Below are 20,584 nucleotides of genomic sequence, written 5' to 3'. Positions count from 1 at the left end.
AATAATTTTACAGATACATTTAATTATATAACATTACATTAGTAAAAATAATTACTTTTCACATTAACCATATAAATAGTCATATAAAAGAACGAATGTAATTGTACGATTGTATAAAATATTTTACATTATCATTATCAGTACATCAAAATTATACTCATATAATAATTGGAAATGTGTAGAAGGCAACTAAGCCACAAGCCCCTCTAATAATCCAATGTGTCTATATAAATAAGTGTTGCAACTTTTGCTAAAATCACAATTCAGTAGCATACAAAAACAAAATATGGTTAGGGTTATTATTAGTAGTGCAAATAGGCTCTTGATTGTTTTGTTGTTTTCCTTATTACTATTTGTTCCCCAAATCAATGGGTCCATGTCCTCAAACAGGAAATTAGGAAAGGCTCCCATAACTGCAAAGGGACTATCCTATGATTTCTATTGGATATCATGCCCTAGGGTTGAAAGAATTATAAGGAAGCATCTTGAAGATGTCTTTGAAAAGGACCCTGGCCAAGCTCCTGGAATTCTTCGTCTCTTCTTCCATGATTGCTTTTCTCAGGTACATTTATTATATATCATATTAATAAACTTAGGAAAAATATGAAGAGCCAATGGAATATTTGTACAATGTGTATAATAGAAGTTTAGGGAGTATTAGAAATATAACCATTAGTGTTATCTTTTCTCATTAGCATAAGCTTTTGGAATGAGTGGTATCATGATATAGTATCAGAGCTCTAGATCCAAAAGATCAAGAGTTCGATCCTTGGTGACCGGATAGTTATTATGGATATTATGGGTGATGTTTATTTTATAACTCATATAGCCTATTGTACACATTATTCAAATATTCTATTAGCTCTCTAACAGAACTCATAAACTTAATATTAATCTCAGTACTATGTTATTTAGCATTCATATTTATAATCCTTAATCTTGTTGCATATTGAATATTATTTAATTTATATATCGACAATGTTATGTATATACAAAAAATCAATTATTTAGTTATATTAAAATATAAAATATATATTAAAAATAAATTAATTAAATTGGATAAGTATGTATATATATAAATAAATGATAATTTTGATTTGATATTTTGTATATTTTTATTTTGATATATGCAAATGTATTATTATATATTTGAGAAATTAATCACACATGTAAACAATAATGGCTAATTTAATTATATTTCTAGTGAGTTTATCAATAACAAATTATTTAGTTTACATAATATACCTTAACATAAAGCTTTTTTTATTCAAATATTTAACATATGTATGTTAACAATCTGTAAACTAAAGTATTATATAGACTGAACTGTATTGTCTGAAGCATGAGCGATGATCCAATATTATTGAACCTAAAAAATATAATGAATTAGACCATCATGCACTAATTTATTATTATGCATCGAGTTCGATATATTTGAAGCATTATTGAGATTAAATCTGATTTAGGTATTGGATAAATTAAAAAATATAAATAAACAGATCAATATGATTTCATTCACCGAGATCATTCGTATATATTTATAATAGCAATTCCGCTACGTTACCAACAGTATTTCTGTCAATTTCTGCCAATTTTTATTTATAATTGTGTTTAATAGAAATGTCTTTGTGGATGTGTCTAATAAAAATATTTTTTTATTGCTGTATTTAATAAAAGTGTTTTTATAGATATATTTACTAGATGTGTCTCTTTATATGTATTTAAAATATAATAATTAATTATTATTGACAATAAATTAACAGATAATATGTTAGTATCCTATACTTTTCTTTATAATAAAAATGATATTTGTATATTAAAACTAACCACTTATATATTGATATATAAATATGTGTTGTTTATTTTTTTTACGTGTATTTATATTATTTCAACATATATTTCATAAACATATAAAATGATGCAATCATGCAAATAATACTATATATAGATGAATTAATTCATCATTGAATATATATAGCAAAGTTGAATTGATATATATTATTATGCCCTGAAATAAATCAGGGATGCGATGCGTCTATATTTTTGAGCGGTGCAAGTGGAGAACAGGACACAGATGAAAACTTTGGACTAAGGCCAGAAGCCATTGAGACCATTGAAAATCTTAGAGCTCTTGTTCGCAAACAGTGCCCTAGGGTTGTCTCTTGCTCTGACATCCTTGTTATTGCAGCACGCGAAGCTGTTCGCCAGGTATATATTCTATACCAACCTCTAATTCGACGTGTAACGTATTTTAAGTGTAATTAATAAAGAAGGTAAATACTTTTTTCATGAAAAGTTAATAGTTTATAATAGTTAAATAATTTGATAGATTTGGTTAAGTTATTGTATAATAATTTTTGACGTTTAATTTTATATAAAAACAACTAGACGTGAATTTTCATTTTAATAGCATAAGTATTTTAGAATATTGGTTAGCAGAAATATTTAATAACAAAAAAATAGCTAAAAACAACTAAAATTTGTCTTATTTAATATTTATTAATTATTGTTAGAATTAATAAATATTAAATAGGATAATTTTTTTTGTTGAGTTAAGGCTTAGTTTGGTAAAGTTTTTATTTCTTAAGGCTATATTTCGTTGGAAGATAATTTTTTAAAAGTTGTAGTATTTATGTTTGGTAAATCAAATTAAAAATACTTTTCAATAAACACAAGCAACAACAATTACGTTTGGTAGAATAGCTTTTAAAATTAAAAAATACTCTAATAGACATGAATGCAAGCATTAAATTTAAAAATTACTTAACACATGAGGTTATTATATTAGACTTTTGCCAATGAGTAATAGCTCAAATCGCATAGTCACCACATACTCAATTAAGAGGTTGCGGGTTCGAATCTTATATCTTTGGTAAAAAAAATATTATATTAGACTTTTAAATTTTGAAAAGTACAAGTGAATTTTAAAAAGTTCTATCTTAGTTGCTTTTAAAAGTACCCTGATTTTTTAAAAACTGCAGTACAAGCACATAATCTTTTTTATTTATCAAACATAAAATGAGAATATTGAGCTTTTAAACAGCACAAGCATCTCTTCGAAAAGTTTTACCATACCAAACCTAACATTTGATGCATACCTTGTATTACATTATACTACGTGCACACCAAAATCAATCACTATATACATGTTAAAAATATAAATATATATTCAAAATAAATTAAATTTCACATGTATTTATATATAAATATAACAGTGACTAATTCTAGTAACTTATTTTGGTTTCCACGTAGATTTTTTTTTTACCATATCTCACATGCATTTGATGTCTATTATTTTGAACCTTGCATGTTTATTTAGTTTGGAGGCCCTGATTTTGATGTGCCATTGGGAAGAAAAGACAGCAAATTCTTCAACAAATCCTCAGCCGCAAATCTCCCAAAACCTTTCTTCAAAACCGGAGAGCTTGTTAAATCCTTCAGCGATAGAAACTTGGATGCCACAGATTTGGTTGCACTCTCCGGCGCACACACATACGGGCTAGCCCACTGTGGATCACTCTTCAACCGGACCACCGACACACAGCCGCCGATCGATCCGGAGTTCAGGAATGGCCTCATCGGAAAATGTCCCGACGAGGACAGCCCTGTCCCGATCGACCTAGACATAAGGACACCAAACAAGTTCGACAATATGTATTACATTGATTTGTTGAACCAACAAGGTGTTTTTACCTCGGACCAAGATCTTGCTAGTGATCCTAGGACGAGGGAGATTGTGAACCAGTTTTCTTCTAATCAGAAACTCTTCTTTGACAAGTTTGCTAATGCTTTTGTGAAGGCTTCACAGTTGCAAGTTTTGACTGGGAATGATGTTAATGCTGAGATTCGTAAGACTTGTTTTGCTCCTAATAATGATGGCTTTTCTTCTTCTTCGTCTTCTGTGCTCCATGAGGTTGTGGATTCGGCTGAGACAAACAACATCTAAGTTGGTTAATAATTATTTTCTGTGTGTTGTTAATGAGTACCAAAATTAAAGCTAGTTTGTATCTTGGTTTATCAATAATTATGTATTGGTAATGTCTAATTTATTTATGGGAGTTTGCAGTAATAAATATAATTTAATTTTAATATATTAATAGGGCAAAGTAATTTTATACAAATATTATTTAATTATACAATGTCACATCAATAAAAATAATTACCACCTTTTACATTAATAACGTGAATAATTATCTAATAAATGGAAAAGTTTAGGAATCAGCAACTTTTTCAAATGATGGTCAGCATGTAATCAGTAAAGAAAAATGAGTCATTAGATAAAATCTCACACCAATCTCATACAATTAAAATCATCATTGATAGCTATTTGATGACTACAAATCACAAAAATTACTGACCCCTAATACTTTTCAAAACAAATATATTTTTTGAAGAGGATTAGAGGAGTGTCTTATGATTTATAGTTATTAATTAATTATTATTAATATTTTTAATAATGTAAAATTATATTTAATAGTATAAAATTATTCATATTTTTTAATTCTTAAATACTGACTAAATTTTAATAAAAATGTTAGTACTTAAACTTTCTCATAATTTTTTTTTTATCAAAACATCAAGATTTCTCATTTATTTGCTACTTGTGTATTTAGAGTAGATGTGTTATAAGCTTCACTATATATCTTTTACTTTGGCAAGTTTGGACAACAATCAAGTAACTCTCCAAGTATTTGAGTGTATCAATTCACACCTCAATGTTACAAGGATGAGGTTATGACAAAACAAAGCAATAGAATGATGATACGACGATGGGGAGTGGATAATTAGGCTTCTCGTCATTTTTAGGTCTTGTTGATGTTGTGTAACCCAATCCCACTGCCCGAAGAAATGAATTAATTTTACAACTATCTTTTCCCTATTTCCCGCTCAATTTGAAGCAACCTTTTCTCACAGAAAAATCCATTGAAAATGTGAAAGAAAAGTATTACAACACTTTAAATGGAAATCATCATTAAAACTGAAATAATAACAGTCCTTAATGAACAAGATCCGTTGAAACTGATAAACAATCACATAAAATATATATACACAAAGGAGTGATATATACAGTTTTTTGTCTATAGTTTAATAGTTTTATTAAGCAACCATTACAAAACAAAAAAAAATATCCAAAATGAATGAATTGGTCTAAATTCCAATGTTTAAATAAAAGTAAACTCTTTCCAATATAAACCTTCAAATTTTTCGGTTACCTACTTAGCCCAAGCCTTCACATTACATTGCACCTTCTTAATGCATTAGAGATAAAAATAAAAGTTAGGGTGTGCATGGCCCGGTTAGGCCCAAAGATCTGGTCCGGTCCTGAACACTTTAGAGGTTAATTTAGTGTAATTTTATTGGGTTTAGGGTCGGATAAGGGTCTCAAAAATATACCCGATCATTATTTCGGGTCGGGTCCGAGCCATAGCTCGGTCACCCGAAATCGGCCCGGTGGCCCCGGTCATCATACACAATTAATATTTTGTATTATTAGTGATGGATGATGGCTATTATTACGTGGAATTTAAGTATTGTAAACCTTAATATTTTGTGTTATTAGTCATTGTATATAAGACTATAAGTTAATGTTTTATGTTTAAAATACATAAGACTTTAGACTAATGCATAATATTGTGTTATTTGTATTGATTTAAATATTTGGTGTTATTAGGCAATATTAATATTGATTATGGTTATGCTTTAATTTTAGAGAAGAGTTGGTTCTTATTATATTTTTCTAAGTGAATTTTACTATGTCAAATAATGGTTGAAATTTTGGAAATTTAGATATTTTTACATGCTAACTTACAAGAAGATATCAAGTTAATATAATGTCTAGGTTTTCACCCGGTATAATCGTAGCCCGAAAATGTATAGGTTTCATCGAGTCTAGGGCCGGATTTAGGTCTAACAAATAGGCCCGATATATATTTCGAATTGGGTTTGGGTCACATCAAACCCTATTTCATCCGACCCATACACACCCCTAATTATAAAAGTATTAGAGTATCTCTTCCTCTTACTAGCTGTTTAAGCATAACTAAAGTTTATATAAAAGCATTTTTGTAGTGTTCCTTTAAATAGGTATAATTAAATTATTTATATATTTCATCAGAAACAAAGAAAAAATTAACAACATTAATAATAGATTTAAACAATAATAGATTTTCTTAAGTAACTTATTAATTAATTGCAAGTTTGCAACAAGATTATTCAAAAGGTTACACACAAGGTATCATATATGAGAATATGACAAAGAAATTAGAGTTGTTATTCTTATAGTATTACTATGACGGTTAATACAAGTTGAATGGTAGGTATTACTCTAGGTTGGCATCCTTGTAAATTTCATGCTGATGCTGAGTTATCAATGGATAAATAATTGAGACTTGGAGCAAGCTACGCAAATTAATTATCAATTTAGTTATTATATATTTGTTTATAAATATATATTTTTTAATTTATTTTTAATATATATTTATATTTTAATATATATTTTATATCAATAATTAATTTAATAATTATTTTTTTATATATCTAATATGATTAAATTTTTTAGTTAATTAATATTAACTAATTTTTTGTTAATTTTAAAATAAATAAAATAACTTTTAAAAAATTAGAGACCTAATCAAATATATAATGTTGCGCAATACTAATAATTCACACTTACTCTCTAGGTACTCGTTTCTCAAGATTTAGTCAAAATACTATATATAGCTTAATTTTATTGATTTATCACAAATTTTATAGATACAAATAAAAGCATTAGAGTATTTCCTTCTCTTTAGTGTAGGGTCAATGAACTTTATATAAACAAATAAATAAGGTATAATTCAATTCTTTTATATATTTTTTTTTATTGTCTCTTTTGTAGCTAGCTGAGCCATGAAGAAGATACTCAAGAATCAGACATACTAATTTTTCTGAGCTATATTTGAGGTCAACCCATTGATTATTACTATAAAAAAAAATGAAGCATTTATAACAAAAATTTTATATCAATTTTCAAATGGTTACAAAGTGTTGTTTTTTGTAACAAAAATTAATTATTATAATTACAAAATAAGAATGTTTTATAACAACATAATAATTTGTTACAAAATATTTTAATATTTTGTAATAACATTATTTTTTTTGTTATAAATTGCGTTAATTTTTGTAATAAAATAATATTTTATACGTATAAATATGATATTATAATTTTATAGATTAATGATTCTCTTTTTATAGTTTCATCAAATTTGTAATTAAGTTTCTGTATTTTTTTTAATTGAGTCTTTACATTACGTTTAATTTTATAATTATGTCATTTTTATATCAAAAATGTTAAAATTAATAAAATATTTTTTCAAAAATTATTTAATTAAAAATCTAATTAAGTTTTTAATAGTAGATATCTTTAGTTTACGGAAAAATATTCAATTAATTCTAACATTTTTTACATTACGAAAGATCTAATTACAAAATTAAGACTAGTTTAGGGATTCAATTAAAAAAAATATATAAAGACTTAATTAAAAATTTAATAACTATAAAAACCAACAAAATCATTAAACATAATTTTATATATAATGAAACAAAAATAATATTTACTCGAAATGAATACCAATCAAAGTATTTGTACCTAAAAAAAAAACAGTCGATGGCTAAATGCAAAAATTAGTACCCTAGTTGAAACAATGTTGTTATTTAATAATAGTCATTTGAATATAATGGAATTATTTAATGCAAATTAATTTCACCATTTCATTTTTTTTTCCTTCCTATCTACCACATATCTTCTATCCTTTTATCATTATATTTGAATGAGTTCTTGTGTTGTTTTTTTATGCTTGTAATGGTGGAGTAACGCAAACTTTTTGCATGTCTCCTTCCTTAACTTTTGCATGAGTAACTACCAAAATGAAAATAAAAATATTCTAAATTTAAATTATACAACAATTCTTATGTGGTAAGATGTTAACTATTAATGGTGATAATATTAATATTAATTTTTATATAATATGAATAGATAGATGCATGAGTTCTTTTGACTATGATAGAAATTAAACTAATGGTTGTCGACTCCAAATAGAGCAACATTTTATGGCGAGAGATATAATTACATAAATATATATATCAACATTATTTTTATAAGATGATTATTATTCAAGACATAAACAAATAAATGTTAATGGTCCAATAATGGAGATGATTTGTTGAGCTTGTTATCTGTGATTCATATATCTTTCGCTGATAACTGTTGTTATCCTTTTGGACTATGCAAATATATATATATATATATATATATATAAAACTTTTAAATATTAATTTACTTAAAAAATAAATATTTAGCATGCAAGACAATAATATATAATGCCTTAGTTATCTGAATTAAAGATTTTATTATTAATTAAGCAATTATTGGAACTTGTAATAATAATTTTAGATTTTAGATATCATGATCTCAAATCACAATTCTTATGCCGTTGGTAACCATAGCATGAACCATAAAAAGAAGATAAGACTATCTATTATTGACATTGAGATTAAAATAATGATTGAAGCGAAATACTAATAATCTAAGAATTCAATTTTGATACATTCTCAATTTAAAATAATTTTATATAATTATATAACGCTATATAGTAAAAATAAATATCTAACTACAAAATAATTATTTAAAAGAATGGATGTTATTATACGATTGTATAAAATATTTTACAATACCAGTGCATCAAAATTAAATCATAATCTAATATTACAATATAACTTGGTGTTTAATAATGATGAGACACACTATACGTAACACTATACACATTTCTTTGTTACCAATGTAAGATACATTAGAGATATTATAGCATATCCAAAATCACAAATGGCAATTCCTTATTGGACGGTATAGTTATTTCTCAAGATGTTTGATATATTTCCCAAGGAAAAATAAAAGAAAAATCATGAATGATAAGTTGTAGGTATGAGCTTATAAAACAAAACAGATTTTTCAAGCCAATAGAATCTCGGATATAGATTTCATAAGATAAGGACGTTTGCCATATATATAGTGTTAAGTGTTAACCTATCAAAGCATCAACCATTCTCTTAACTCTTCACTTTCATTTCACAAGTTTTCTTTTCTTCATTAATGGCTGCTTCAACAATGGCTCTCTCTTCTCCCTCATTGGCTGGCCAAGCAATCAAGCTTTCACCCTCCAACCCAGAGCTTGGTGTTGGAAGAGTCACCATGAGGAAAGCAGCCACCAAGCAAGTTTCCTCTGGAAGCCCATGGTACGGCCCAGACCGTGTCAAGTACTTGGGCCCATTCTCGGGTGAGCCCCCGTCCTACCTCACTGGTGAATTCCCTGGTGACTACGGATGGGACACTGCTGGGCTTTCCGCTGACCCAGAAACATTTGCCAGGAACCGTGAGCTTGAAGTAATCCATAGCAGGTGGGCCATGCTTGGGGCCCTGGGCTGTGTCTTCCCCGAGCTCTTGGCCCGCAACGGTGTCAAATTCGGCGAGGCGGTGTGGTTCAAGGCCGGGTCTCAGATATTTAGCGAGGGTGGGCTTGACTACCTGGGAAACCCAAGTCTGATCCATGCTCAGAGCATTCTTGCCATTTGGGCCACCCAGGTCATCTTGATGGGCGCAGTTGAGGGCTACCGTATTGCTGGTGGGCCTCTTGGTGAAGTGACTGACCCACTATACCCAGGTGGAAGCTTTGACCCATTGGGCCTAGCTGATGATCCAGAGGCCTTTGCGGAGCTGAAGGTAAAGGAGCTCAAGAATGGCAGGCTGGCCATGTTCTCTATGTTTGGGTTCTTTGTTCAGGCTATTGTCACTGGAAAGGGCCCACTAGAGAATCTTGCTGACCACCTTGCTGACCCAGTCAACAACAATGCTTGGGCCTATGCTACAAACTTTGTACCTGGAAAGTGACTATGCTCATACTATAGAGAGAAATGTAGTGAAATTCCAGTGTCTATTTTATGATCATATTGTTGTATGGTGAGGTATCTATTGGAACATGTGAAATGTGAATTAATTTGTGTTCTTTAATATGTTTTTATGCACTTTTTATGAAATTTAATTATATAGTGATATTTAATATAATAACAAGCAATAGCTTAACAACTATAGATTTTGAGATGCTATGAACTGATCATGTTTTATTCACTTGGTGCAAAAGCTAGAACAAAATCACTTTTGGTTACAAATATGAGATGCCTTATTCAGAAAGAAACTATAAATTACAACCTCCTCACCTCATCTATGGGAATTTAAACTAACCTTGAATCCAAGCTTATGTAACCCACAGAAAGCACATGTATAAAAAAAGAATAATGAAACTCTAAATTGTTTTATGCACAGCCCTTTTGTATATCTACAAACATCCACCACAATGAACCCTTTCTGTAGCAGTGTCTCTCACCAAGAGATTCTTCTGCATCTACTGATGTTATTTGACAAAAAAGTTTATGCAAATTTTGATTTTGTTTATGTGCCTTAGTCATCAATCACACTTCAATCCACAAAGTTCCAAAACAATGTCATTTTTGGCCAAAAAAGGGTTGATCCTCACCCAAAGAAGTGTCAAGATTGAAGCAAGGAGAATAGCCCAAACCAAAATGATTGTAGGAACACCTTCTTGTTTTCCCATAACACCCTTGAGGAAGGGGTAAAGATGGACAATGACCCAAAGTGCAAAGAACAGCTTCCCAAAGAGAGGACCCCAAGAATCATAGCCATTGTTTATGGCATCAGAGACACCAACAATAACTCCAATGATGTTTATTATGAGCAATGTCAATGGAGGAATCAACAATGATGTCCACTTGAATATGTAGAGTTCAGCAAACTCTCCATCATCTGCAGCTTTGGATGTCACAGTGAAGTTTGTGTTAACTCCTGCTAGGACCTTTAGCAACCCTTGAAAGAGGGCAAAGAGGTGCGAGGAGGCGCCACCGATCACCCAAAACTGCTCATTCCTCCACCAGTCATGTATGCCAACTCCTCCCCATTGCATTTCCAGTATGCTAGTTGCAGCTATAGAGATGAAGAGTGCCATGAAAATTATGCTGGCATAGTTGCTAATCTGAGAACAAGAAAATGAAGCATCAATGAAAAACTATGTAAAAGAAAATCTACTTTCTTTCGGGGACTAATTTGTTGATCTCTTAAGAACTAAGTTAGCAACGTTCGACATGAGAATACAATATCTTGTAACGCAAGTAATCCTACCTCAGGGACTATGAACTTCCCAGTGAGAAGACACACAGCAGGCAAAGTGCAGTAGGCAATCAAGGGAATTGAAGTGAGAGGATAAACAACTGAGTTTATGTAAGAAAACCGCTCTAGCCACTTCAAGCCGCAACCATAACCATACCATAGAGGACAATGCCTACTAAACAGGATCTCAACCGATCCAAGCGCCCACCGGAGAACTTGATGCAGACGGTCAGAAAGATTTATAGGGGCTGAACCCTTAAAAGCAGGCCTTTTCGGCATGCAATAAACCGATCTCCAGCCATGACAGTGCATCTTGAAACCTGTTAGAATATCCTCTGTAACTGAGCCATATATCCACCCAACCTGAAACCCAATTTAGCACAGGATTAAATACACATAACACTATCAAGCTTAAAAAGCCATAGTTGAAAAATCTTTAAGTATAGAAGAGAATCAAGAGATACCTCTTTACCCCATTCTGTCTTATCTTCATAACCACAACTAATTACATGAATGGCTTCTTTCAAGAGTGTAGCAGAACTTGCTGCTTTTGGAAGGCCTCCATCTTCCATAAGTGTTGCAGCTATGAACACAGCAGATTGCCCAAATTTTTTCTCAAATTTCAGTTGAGACATCAATAGTGACTTCTCACTCTCAACTCCTAGATGCAACAAAAGTATGTGTTATTTACTTATTTTTAGTATCTTATAATACTTATTTCCAAACAATAACACACTGCAAATTTTAAGTGTTCCTTACCTTCAATTCCCTCTTCTATGTTTTCTAGTGTATGCATGTGCTTTGTATCATCCTTATTCTTTAACATTTTCATACTTGACTTCCCTTTGTTCTTCTTCTTCTGAGATCCACAACAGAGGCAGCAACACCATTTAGGCCAACAGTTACACGTCCTCCGTGGTGGTTTCTTGGAAGAGGGGGCATCATATCCATAAAGTGCATGCCTCCTGAAGACACACCCAGTTCCCACATATATTGGTCCTTGGATTCCATCTAAACCTTTCATATTGATCTACACAGAAATTGAAACCTGAGATTAGTTCTTCCTTCAAATCAAAATAACAATCAGAGACACATACAAAAAAAAAAAAAGGGTCAAGAAGAGAACATTAAAATTGTTACATACATCAAAGAACACAACATTGCGATTCGAGTATCTATCGTGACGATCGATCCCATCAAATCTTTGAGGAAATTGTACATAGCAAATTTTCTTCCCTGATGTAGGATCCATCATGAAGCACATGGCTTCACGAAGGGCCTTACTATTGTTTATGTAGTGATCACAATCAACATTCAGCAGGTAAGGAGCATTGGAGATAATTGCTGAAACTCTCACCTTTTGAAAAAAAAAAAAAACATCATATAAGCTGGTTAGAGAAATGAAGACACAAAAGAAAGCTGAGAAAAAGTTTTGATAGACACATAAAAATGGATTCTACCAAAGCATTCATAGCTCCAGCTTTCTTGTGGTGCTCATATCCAGGTCTTTTCTCACGAGAAACATAAACAAGGCGAGGCAATTCGTTTCCCTCAATGTCGCGAACACCATTTTGACCAAGGAAAACCTACACAAAGAGTATCATCATTCATCACAATTGAATTCAAAATTCATCCAAACAAGCCTTGTGATTATGAACTATGACTGAAACTGAAAAACAATATATATACTACTCACCTGAATCATTCCAGGGTGGTCTCTAACATTGTTTCCAGGCCATAGAGTCCCATCCTGCATTGTCCAACCATCCTCAGGAACCTTCTGTGCCGTCGCAACCAATGCATTAATCCTCACCTTGAATTCTTCATACTCCCTCTGTCAAATTTTCAGCACACAATGTTTAGAACTCAATAAAATAGATCATATTTTAGATTACTTGAAACACAAGCAAAATGAAAAGATATTTTTCGAACCTTAATAGCGCGACGCTCTCTGATAAATGCTGCATCAACTTTGTCTTTGAGATAGTCAACTTTTTGTGCAAAGTACCATTCAGGAGCTCTGGGTTCAATGCTGAACTTCTTGCAGAATGGAACCCACTTCCTTGCAAACTCAGATGTCTCTGAAAGTGCTTCGAATGTAAGCATGGCAGCACCATCATCAGAGACATAGCATGCAACTTTCTCCACTGGATAATCCACAGCAAGGATTGAAAGAACAGTGTTTGCAGTGATAAGTGGAGGCTCCTTCATAGGATCAACAGTACTAACAAACACATCTACACAAGCTAATTCTGATGGCTTCCCTTCCTTCTCATACCTGTTACATTGTAAACCGTTAGCTTTAGAATAATCAGTACTCCCTCCATTACAAAAGAAATTAAAGTAGTTTCATCATCATTCTTAGATATTTGATGTCACTCTATTTTATAAGATAAGTTTTTTTAGTTGGTATAGTATTCTTTAATGATGATAGGTTATGAATCTATGATACTAAGATTCTTTTCTTTCATTTACTTTTTTTAATATAATTTAATGATAATAGGTTATGAGAAAAACTACCATCAATAATTAATAATACTTATTAAAATTTAATTTAAAGGATAGTTATTAAAAATAAATTATAAAAAATCACAATAAAAAAGTTAATCATATGTGCTAATTTATTCCTCTGAAAAGAAATCATTATTATAAAAAAAAAAATTAAACTTAATTTGATCATAAAGATAGGGAAAAAAAAACCCTTAAATAAGAGAACAACAATTTAGCACAATTGTGATCTTAAAATTTTTCAAAAGAATTATTTATAATGTGTTAATATGTTCTTTTGATAAAAATTATCACTATATTTTTAAATTTTAAATTCAAAATTTTACCGTAAAGAATAAAATCTTAATAAGAGAAAACTAATTTAGAAACATTAAGCAAACAAATGTATAATTTTCAATAAATGTTCTAAGTTTTTATTTAGATTTTAGAAAGTGTGTATTCTTCTGCAATGGTTGAGAATAATCATTATTATTATATTCATATTGATTAAAACAATATTTAAATTCACAATTTAGTTGTTTCACGTAATAATTTATATACCTTATTATTCAAGTTTTGGATGTATAATTTCAAATACAACTATGACTTTATTTCTTTTCCAAATTGCATTCATATATTGATGTTATTAACTTATTATTGCAATTAGAAGATAAGTTACAATGGACAATAGCATAAGCAGTTACTCTTAACTCACACATGTAAACAATTAGTTAATATATGTAAAAGTAAATTTACTCTTAATTAAATACAACTTCTTAAATTAACTTATTCAAAATACATTTAGTATTAATTTTAAAAATTTATTTATGAAACAGTTTTTTATATACAAAATTAATTATTTATTCTCTAAATCTAGTTTATTTTGAAACCGAGACAGCAATGAAGTAATGAATAATCACAGATACACATACTAGTTAAGAACTACCTTAAAGATAAACGATCAAGGTATGTTTCTCTTTCAATTGGACACCATTTTGGGAACTGATCAAGAATCCATGAAGCAGCAAACCAGATTTCACATATGACTGATGTGAGCCACAATGCATATGCATCATTCACAGGGTGCAGAATTCTATAATGAAAGAAGAGGCAGAGAATTGCAATCCTGAGAACTATGATTATTCTGTATGGATTTATTCTGCTTGAACTTATTGGCAACTTTCTCCATAGTGGTTGTCTCCCCTCATCCATTCTATTAGAAGAAATTCAAGTGAAAATTTTATTGTAAGAGAAATGTAATTTAAAGTTATAGAGTTTAATTTTGATCACATCAATCATTCACGCGATCAATATAAAAGATAATTATTTTTGCTGATGTGACGTTACGTAGTTGGATACACGTGTAAAACTGTTTTATAAGAATTTTTCACCTACTTTGGTAACTCAGGGTCATCAAACTCATCAAGATCCTTACACCCTTCATGCTTAACCACTTGAAGTTTTTCAGATTGCTTCTTCTTCCAGTCCTCCATTCTTTCCTTCCATGCAACACTTCCATATCCATAAACTGCCAAGTCTTTCTTAGGATCCATAGCTCTTGCTTGAACTGCATCACCAGCAGCATTAACTTGTCACATTAATGGATACACACAAACAACTTTGACTTTGAAGTTTGACCTTAAAAAAATTACCGGGCACAGAGGAATCAGGAAAAGGCATAGGATGAACACGTTTTCCACGAGGCATGAATGGGGGAATAATGAGGGCATGTTTATCAGCAGAGATTCCAACATCCTTAATTGACACACAAAAGAATATTAGAGAAAAAGACTCAAAAATGAACAGCTACAAGAGTTAGAGAATTATGCTTTACATTTTACTTTACCTCTTGACCATAAGTTAGTAGAGGGATCTCAGAACCTGCCACAGAAGCTGCATCAAACTCTGAAGGTGTGGTACTGATTCCTAATCCACCATTAAGGCGAGAAGATAGCATTGTTTCAGCAATGTGATGATGATGAGGGTGGCTGCCAATATCAAACTCATTCTCCAAATCATCAACACCATCCTCTTCTTCATCACCCTCAACTCTAGGACAACCTGATATATAAACAAAAGAAGTTAAAACATATATATGTTTGGTAAGTGTTTTGGAACAGAAAATACAGAGACACTGAGACAATCAAGATAGATTGACTTGGATGTTTTAGTATTTCTATATTTCTATTCTGAGACAGTTACTAACTAGGGATCAAAGTTGAAAGATGAAACCTTTGATGCGGTTGTATCTTGTTTTGCATTGAGGGCAAACTTGGTTCCCTTCTCTTCTTTCATACTCATAGCAAGGCTTGCAAACAGGGAATGCACACTCATTGCAAGCAACAAATGGATCACCATTAATTGTGACCTCTACTTCATCACCACAGATCTGGCATATTTGTCCACTCAATTCTGTAACAGCATTCACCTGCATAAATCATGATAGCAGTTATGCTAATTAAGCAACATCGTTTCATGAAAAAAACTTGGATGGTTGATGACTTCACCGACACAAGATTTCAAAGTATAAAAAGGATAACCTTCAATTACAACACTTATTTCAGAAGCTAGTTGCAAAAGAATCAGTTAGGCCTCAATTTTAGCATAGAAATCCATGAAAACAAAACCCAATGGAGATCTTTGTTTTTCTTATTCAAACTCTCCACGTGGCTTTGTGAAGTGTGCACAAGAATAAAAAAAAGACACACATTTTTGGAAGATTATTATGTATAAGAAAGAGAAGAGACTCACTCTTGCAGTGTCATCAGCATTGATAAGAACAAACTCATTCCTGTTATGAGACCCTGCAATGAGTCTTCCCTTGGTATCCATTAACACCTCTCAGCTCTCACACACAATATAACAAACACAGCTTGTGCAAATATAGAAAAACAAAAGGAGTTGGTTGTTAACAACTAAAGAAAGTTGTTAAAACGATTCTTTTCTTGCAGAATCCAGTTTTGTAACATATTTGCCATGTTACTACTAATTTAGTAGTACTAAACTTAACTAGTCTCTCCCTTTTTTCTCTCAGAGACACACACAAAGTTGCAGCAAAACACGTTTATAAGAGAGGAGTGTAGAGAAAGAAAAGGGAGAAAAGGAAAAAGTGAAAACATCATACACACACAGAACAAGACCAAAAACAACAACTTATTATGTATCCGTATGTATATGTACAATTGTACATGTGTGTTGTCAACTGTACCGTAGTTAGTTGGATACATATACAAGTGTTTTCTTATTCTAATAATGTCATAATATCTTAATAATTTGGGTTGGTCGAGTAGTTAACTCACTCGTCCGCTTAAATAAGTATTGAAGATTCGAAAATTTCAACTTATGCATGCAGTAATTCATTGATGAGCGACAAACTCTTAAATAGAACTTAAATTTACAACGAATTAATTTTTAACATGCCAGATTAAAAAATACTGTAAATAACTAAAAAAATATGTCACAATATATGTTATATTAAGTAATCTAGCCAATTATATTAAACCAAGGTAAAACATCTTAATAGTTATCAAAGAATAATAATAATAATAATGCACTCGTGAATATCAATGCCTAACTAACTGTGTCTGTCTCAATGATATTTGTATATAAGAAAATATATAAATATATATATTTTTTAGATTTGAATATTAATACTTTTAAGCTTGATGGAACTTTCGGTGGGTCCCTATGTTTTGTTTGGGTGGATGGTGCTGAATGCTGATGTTGGTGGAGCAGAGGAGTTGAAACTATTTGAGAATGTAAAATTCAGTCAGGTAAATAATTTACTTAACTAAGTCAACTCAAAAATATTAAGTGTGCTTGTTTTGAATTAGTTCAGCATCTCCATTATTTGGATCAAAATGATGCTTTGGATGAATGATTAAATTAGAAGATTCTTTTGATCCGTTTGGTACCTTTAATATATATATATATATATATATAACTTGAAATGAAAATTAACCTATATATTATTAGGTTAACAACCAAGTATGTTTATTATTTTTTTTTTACCAAAGATATGAGACTCGAACTCGCAACCTCTTAATTAAGTATGGGGAGACTATGTCATTTGAGTTATTACTCATTAGCCCCAAGTATGTTTATTATATACCCGCTTTAATTTATTGTTATATTTAGGTAAGAATATCTTTTTTCGAATTTTGTATAATTTTTATATAATTTTTTAATAAAAATTTTAAGTTATATAATAAAATTATTTATTCTAAATTTTTTAACTAATAAATAATGACATATGAATAATTATATTTTTTAATAATTGGATTAAGCTATTAAATTTATTTGAATATCATTAAATTGTTAGAAAAAGATTGTTTCAATGAAAAAAAATTTTAGTGTGTTTAGCAAAATTTTAATAGTAAAAATAAAAGTATTAAAAAATAAAAAATATATTTTTTTAAATTACAATTTACATATTTTAAAAAATATTACTTAGAAAATATTTTTAATATAATAAATAAGTAAAAAATACTTTATATTATTATACCATTTGTTAAATAAAAAATATTTATAATGAGATATCTAAATATAAAATTATTTTTATTTTCTTAACAATTTTTTTTGTTTTTATAAAAACGCATTCAAACAAACTTTTTATATTGGAAGATATCTTTAAAGATACGACACATATTTTATCAACAACTAATATAGAATCTTATGCATGTGTCCATCATGAGGTTTTATTTATGAAAAAAGTATAGGGTACCAACATATTATCTGTCAACTTATTATCAATAATAATTAATTATTATATTTTAAATATATATATATAAAGACACATCCAAAAAATATATTTATAAAGATACTTCTATTAAATACAGTTATAAAAAAGATATTTTTATTAGACACATCTATAAAGACACTTTCATTAAACACAATTATAAATAAAAATTAGGAGAACACTACCACAAAAATGGGGTTTAGCCACCAAATTTTAACTACAAATACTAAATCGTGATAAAAATAAATGAGCGTGTCTTCTATTTAGCACGAAACATTGTTACAGTGGCTAAAATTTAACCTTTTGCCACACACAATATTTTTCGTGGCTGTACTTGCTGTTTACATTAACGTGGCATAACTATCCTGTTTTGAATAAATTAATTTTTTTTAAATAAGTTTATTAATGTATAGTATCATTTTTTTAAATATTCTGGCATTAACACATATTTATGAAATTAAATTTAAAAATATAAAAAATAAATTTAGATAAAACAAAAAATTATAAAAATAAAGATAATATTCTAATATTTGAGTTAATTATAAAGGTAAAATTTATTTAGCTAAAATAATATAATTTGAATAAATAATAAAAAGTTCAATAATTTTTAAGTATAACAAAAAATTTAGTTTTTATTAAAAATAAATTATTTTATTATTTTTTAAATTTAAAAAAAATGAGGATAAATTAAAAAAAATTTAGTTTTTATTTACATGGTTTAGTACTCATTATATATTTTTGTGAGTACTGTACTCTTATTATATGCATAATTATCTTTTTAAAAATTATTTTGTGAAATTATGAATTAAATTTTTTATTTATATTATTATTTAATTGGCATATTTCATTAATTAATTATTTTATAATTATTTTTAGTTATACAAAAATTAATACTAATTAATTTATGAGTCACTTATATAAAAATTTGCAATTTTACTAAGTAACAAAGAAATTGATTTGTAAAATTTTTTATAACAATTGTATGTGATAATTAATTTGCCTAATGTAATAAAATTTTAGTAACTAATTTAGTAATTAAAATTTATTAAACATTAAATTTTTTAGGTAAAAATATTTGCAAAATTTATTGTATAACTCTTATTATATTGTTTCGTGTATAATAGATAAATAATTAAATAATAGTGAATTGTTTGAATCGTCAACTATCAACTGCATGAAATGAGAGATTGTGAGAGTCATATATTTATTAAAGTAATTTTTTGGTTATTTATTGTTATTATAATAAAAATTAAAGATAAAAATATTACAGGTTCAAAATTTAAATTTAAATTTAAATTTTTAATCATATTTAACCATTAAAAATAAATAAATAAATAACTATTGTATTAAAAATAAAATAATTTAAAATATATTTAGTACATAATAAACAGTAAAATAGAAAGAAATATTCTTAAAATTAAAGAAAGTTAAAAGGCGGTCTAGATAATAATGACCAAGCTGAATTTTTTAGATTTAAAATTTTAATGTGCGCTTAACTTGAGATAGTTTTTGGCGGAAAGTTAAAGTAATCATGGAGAAATTCCAATATAACTTCCCATCATTCACGTTGTCTTTTTAACTCCTACTTTTCTGCAGCACCTGAAAAGCAATTTCTTTAACCACACTATATGAATCCTATCATATGATGGGTATCCTCCATACTCAAAACACCGATTTTTTTTCTTTCTTAATTTTGGTGTCATTTGTTAGTTTTTTTTAGCAGATTTTTTTGTGGAGCAAAAACCTAATAATTTAGGAGAGGCTCGTTTAGCAGAAGATTTGGACGAAATAAAGAATTTGCAGAAGATTTGGAGCAAAATTCACAAAATGTCAACAACAATAAAGAGTTTGCAGAAGATTTGGACAAAATAAGTTTCAAGCAATTGTACCTACCAGAAAAGATTATAATGACCCTTTAGTCGTGAATGTCAAAGGTATATGGAATTTTAATTTTTTTACGTGATTTTTTGAGTTTTAATATTTAATTTATTTCTTTTATTCAATTTTGTATTCAGTTCTACGAAAGAAATCACAACTGTCAAAAGGACAACAATTCAAGTTTGGCATTTGAAAAATGGTGAAAAAGACACTATGGAACTTGATGGATATAGACAAAGTCGAGATAATGACGCAAATTTATTAGTACG

General features: G+C 29.2%; 3 protein-coding genes across 3 annotated transcripts; 2 read left to right on the top strand and 1 right to left on the bottom strand.

Moving 5' to 3' along the window:
- The first annotated feature begins 286 nt into the window (after positions 1–286).
- LOC107642242 (Peroxidase superfamily protein) lies at positions 287–3,946 on the top strand. The gene is made up of 3 exons (XM_016345532.3): positions 287–562; positions 2,023–2,208; positions 3,320–3,946. The coding sequence occupies exons 1-3, from the start codon at positions 287–289 to the stop codon at positions 3,944–3,946; spliced, it is 1,089 nt and encodes a 362-aa protein (XP_016201018.1).
- A 5,026-nt stretch (positions 3,947–8,972) lies between these two features.
- Positions 8,973–10,042, top strand: LOC107644953 (chlorophyll a-b binding protein, chloroplastic). The gene has a single exon (XM_016348930.3). It carries the CDS (start codon positions 9,128–9,130, stop codon positions 9,920–9,922), a length of 795 nt encoding a protein of 264 aa, XP_016204416.1. The 5' UTR covers positions 8,973–9,127; the 3' UTR covers positions 9,923–10,042.
- A 90-nt stretch (positions 10,043–10,132) lies between these two features.
- Positions 10,133–16,846, bottom strand: LOC107644952 (cellulose synthase A catalytic subunit 2 [UDP-forming]). The gene is made up of 14 exons (XM_088489053.1): positions 16,451–16,846; positions 15,932–16,127; positions 15,546–15,760; positions 15,352–15,454; positions 15,095–15,266; positions 14,646–14,912; positions 13,145–13,490; positions 12,909–13,046; positions 12,673–12,798; positions 12,357–12,569; positions 11,972–12,242; positions 11,677–11,873; positions 11,225–11,575; positions 10,133–11,078 (listed from the first exon to the last, which is right to left on the bottom strand). Exons 1-14 carry the CDS (start codon positions 16,529–16,531, stop codon positions 10,497–10,499), a joined length of 3,258 nt encoding a protein of 1,085 aa, XP_088345179.1. The 5' UTR covers positions 16,532–16,846; the 3' UTR covers positions 10,133–10,496.
- Between the last annotated feature and the right edge of the window lie 3,738 nt (positions 16,847–20,584).

The sequence above is a fragment of the Arachis ipaensis genome, chromosome B5 (genome assembly GCF_059453495.1).
Source record: "Arachis ipaensis isolate K30076 ecotype BB chromosome B5, ASM5945349v1, whole genome shotgun sequence".
NCBI classification, from domain to species: domain Eukaryota; kingdom Viridiplantae; phylum Streptophyta; class Magnoliopsida; order Fabales; family Fabaceae; genus Arachis; species Arachis ipaensis.
Note: the sequence above shows the minus strand (reverse complement) of the source record. Positions and strands in the feature narration are given on the sequence as shown.